The sequence below is a fragment of the Condylura cristata genome, unplaced genomic scaffold (assembly GCF_000260355.1).
Source record: "Condylura cristata isolate star-nosed mole 26May11 unplaced genomic scaffold, ConCri1.0 scaffold00014, whole genome shotgun sequence".
Taxonomy (NCBI): Eukaryota; Metazoa; Chordata; class Mammalia; order Eulipotyphla; family Talpidae; genus Condylura; species Condylura cristata.
In genome coordinates this window covers 26,290,921-26,294,598 of record NW_004567115.1, presented here as the reverse complement: position 1 = coordinate 26,294,598, position 3,678 = coordinate 26,290,921, and the positions used below count along the sequence as shown (strand labels likewise).

At 52.4% G+C, this 3,678-nt stretch overlaps 1 protein-coding gene across 1 annotated transcript in view; it reads left to right on the top strand.

The window, feature by feature from the left end:
* ANK1 (ankyrin 1, erythrocytic) overlaps positions 1 to 3,678 on the top strand; it is a 213,110-nt gene that overhangs the window by 139,954 nt on the left and 69,478 nt on the right. The window contains exons 4-8 of the mRNA XM_012724840.1: positions 121 to 219; positions 773 to 871; positions 1,803 to 1,988; positions 3,004 to 3,102; positions 3,551 to 3,649. Coding sequence (XP_012580294.1) covers positions 121 to 219; positions 773 to 871; positions 1,803 to 1,988; positions 3,004 to 3,102; positions 3,551 to 3,649 — 582 coding nt within the window. The remainder of the gene's footprint in view (positions 1 to 120; positions 220 to 772; positions 872 to 1,802; positions 1,989 to 3,003; positions 3,103 to 3,550; positions 3,650 to 3,678) is intronic.

The following is a 3,678-nucleotide window of genomic DNA, read 5'->3' as shown; positions in this document are numbered from 1 at the left end:
AAAAAAAAAAAAGCCCATCTCCTAAACCCCAACCAGCACCCTCGTCCTGCACCTGTGACATCATTTAGCCAGCTCGATGGGCAACCTCTTCTGTCCCCCTAACTATCTCCTATGTTTCAGAAAGGGAACACGGCTCTGCACATCGCTGCTCTCGCTGGTCAGGATGAAGTGGTCCGGGAACTGGTCAACTATGGTGCCAACGTCAACGCGCAGTCCCAGGTAATGGCGCCCTGGTTGCTGCAGTATGCACGCTGTAGCTGAGTGTAGATTTGCTAGCAACATGTCTCCAAGCAATGGCGAGGGCATCTCTTATTATTTATTGTTGTTTACACTTGGGTTACCCTTCTAAAGACATTGGGGTTGGCCATTGTGCACCACCTCTGTTTACCGAACCAGTCAAACAATAAACTTTAGGATGGTTCATTTGGGGAGAGAACTTCCCTATGTGGAATGGTGCAAGGGAGGTTGATGAAAAAGGGAATAAATATAGAGGGTGAGAGTATGTGTGAATGAGGCTGTTGATGCTGGTAAGGCCCAGACACAGACTTCCATGGAGTGTCACCTCCACCTTGTGGCCTTTTGTGATAGTCCCATCATGCCTCCTCAAAGTGGCAAGAGTCATTCTAACTGGAGGTAGAGGTGGGACATTGTTTCATGGGCTGGGTGAAAACAGTGAGAGAGAGTGGTCCTTAGGTGTAGACGATTCTGCACTGGCTTTAGCACGTCTCACTGTTGTGAGTGAATTTGAATGACTTTTTCTCTCCATTTACAGAAAGGCTTTACACCCCTGTATATGGCGGCGCAAGAGAATCACTTGGAAGTGGTTAAGTTCTTACTGGAAAACGGAGCTAATCAGAATGTTGCCACAGAAGTAAGTGTCCTGGGAACATGTCCTCTGCTCTGAAGTCTTCCACGCAAGGGTCCTTGTGGCCATCATGGCCTTCCTGTGCTGTGGCTGGAGCACAATCATGGTCAACCCAGTGTCATGGGGGACTCTAGACCGTTGTCATTGGGAGTGAGGGAACAAGAGGCAAAGTCCTGGGTCCTGAGACCCAGAAACAAGCCAGAGAAATGACATTTGTCAGACCATGTTGTTCCCACCAGACCCCACTCTGAAGGCTGATGGGTTCACAATGGAGCGGCATAGAGAGGCTCCTGCTGTGAACCTGCCTTATTTCTTCAGAAAATTGCTGATCCTGATTTTTCTTATTGGTGAAAGGATGCAATTGGACTTGACAGAACGGGGCTTCCTGTGACTCTTACTCTCCAAAAACTCCACAGTTACCTGACTTTGTTATCACTCAGTTTTGCTCATGGCCGCCTGTGCCCCCTCAGGACACAGGGCACCAAGGGCATCAGAAACGGTAGCTCATGACTGAATCCTCAGTGCCTGGCAGGATTTCTAGCCCTTGGTAGGTGTTCAGTAATGTTCATAAAGAGATCTTCTGGCAGTAGCTAGCACCATCCTGGCACCAATAGATGGAATGAGAGGGGTGGTAGGAAAATCTTAGCACTCACACAGGCTGGGTGCTGCAACTTCCAAATCATAAAGGAGCTTTAAGTACCTTGGGAAAATGGTGTAGGCTGTGAGATGGCAGAGGCAGAAAGCAGGGCTGAGAGAAGCTGCAGGGAGGAGGTGGCATTTGAGCCGCTGGAGGATGAGGCAGGCTTCGAAACGCAGGGCGTCGGAGGGAGGTGACTCTGGGCGGAGGGCCTGGCGTGAGCGTGGACCCCAACTTGAGAACCAGGGTGGTTGGCTGCGGTCAAGACAAAGTCCAGCTTGCCTCTGCTTCTCTGGCCAGGACGGCTTCACGCCCCTAGCTGTGGCCCTGCAGCAGGGCCATGAGAACGTGGTGGCCCACCTCATCAACTACGGGACGAAAGGCAAGGTGCGCCTGCCCGCCCTGCACATCGCCGCCCGCAACGACGACACCCGGACAGCCGCTGTGCTTCTGCAGAATGACCCCAACCCAGATGTGCTTTCCAAGGTGAGGGCGCCGCGAAAGACCAGCACAGAGCCAGGGCCCACAGGGACCCGGGGTGGGGGTGCCAGGACACCGGGACTCCAGCCGTTCTCCAGGCCAGGCCAGTGCCTGCCGTGTGCACCAAGATCCTCTGGTGCCTCGGGACTCCTGTAAGAGCCGCTTGAAAGTGGCCGGCCCCACTTCAACTCTTTGGTGAATGTTGAGAAAAAAGCGCTGGGTGTGTGGAGCAGAAGCTTCCCTGTTGTTGCAGGTCATTCAGAAGCGTGTGCAGACAGCTCAGGTGTCTGCCAGAATGAGCAGGTGGTGTTTTAGAATTTTACCCTGCCCTCTTCCCTGGTGGCCCTGAGTGAGAGAGGGAGGTGTCCACACCTGTGGATGTGACAGTCGGGAGGGGCTCCCCAGTGGAAGGTACTGGTCCACAACAAGCACTTCTGACCCACCTTCTTTAAACATGGGCTATTGATGACTCATGTGATAGTGGGAATGGGTTTGCATGGAGCCATTCACAGAGTTCTCCACCCTGGGGTTGCTGAGTTTTGTTTGGAAAACTCCTGTGCAGGTTAAGCATGGTGTGAAGTTATTGAACAGTGGGTTGAAAGGGACCACGGAGGGTGTCAAGTCACGTTGAGCTGCTAGAGGAGTCACCATGCCACATAGAGGATTGACACGATCCCTGGAATTAAGATCACGGACCACATAACCTTTCCATTCACTACTAAAACATCTGTCCCTAGTAACCATTCAGGTGCGTGGGTCCTCTAGTTTGAAGTAATCCCGGCCTATTGTGTGCTCATATGATTAGTTTATCAAAGAATGTGCGTCTCTCTGAGGTCACATAACTTGAACATAACTTGCCCCAAGCATCTCTTGACCTCTTCAGCAAATGTTCTCATCCATCCAGCTCTGTGGCATGTATAGGGTCGTCTGGCCTTGCAAACTTTTCTAGAATCCCTGGCTGACTCTGAGATGGAATAGTTTCCATGGCATGTGACAAGTGTTTCTCTCTCTGTTGCCTCAGACGGGATTCACCCCCCTCCACATTGCTGCTCATTATGAGAACCTCAACGTGGCCCAGTTACTTCTCAACAGGGGAGCCAACGTCAACTTCACACCACAGGTGAGGCTCTCAGGCAGTTCTTTGCCATGCAGGAACTCGGGGTTATCTAGAACCCAGATACAAGGGGATCTCTCCCTTCTGCAAACATGGTTGTGGATGAGATGGCCCTAATGTCTATGGAGGTTCCTAGCTGATAGGTTTCTAATCACCCACCCACACCCCTTACTTTCACTCAGCCATTTCCGAAGGGCTCCTGGGGGCCAGGGAGCCCTCTTCCAGGTTGTTATGTTGACTCACCCAGCCAACTTGGTGTGATGACCTACGGTGGTATCCTGTCCTTACAATTCTTGAAATCTTTCCTAGGCAAGAAATGTGCTGCCAGCAGGCTTGAAGTGGTTGGAGTGTGGCTGCCACTGTGGGCCGGGGTGGGGGGACAGGGTTTGGGGTGCGCAGTAGCTGCATCTCAGAGAAGAATGAGGCACTCTGACTTCCCTGTTCCTCACCCCAGAACGGCATCACACCGCTGCACATCGCCTCCCGCAGGGGGAACGTGATCATGGTGCGGCTGCTACTGGACCGTGGGGCCGAGATCGAAACCAGGACCAAGGTGGGTGCCAGTGAGCATCATGGTAAGGC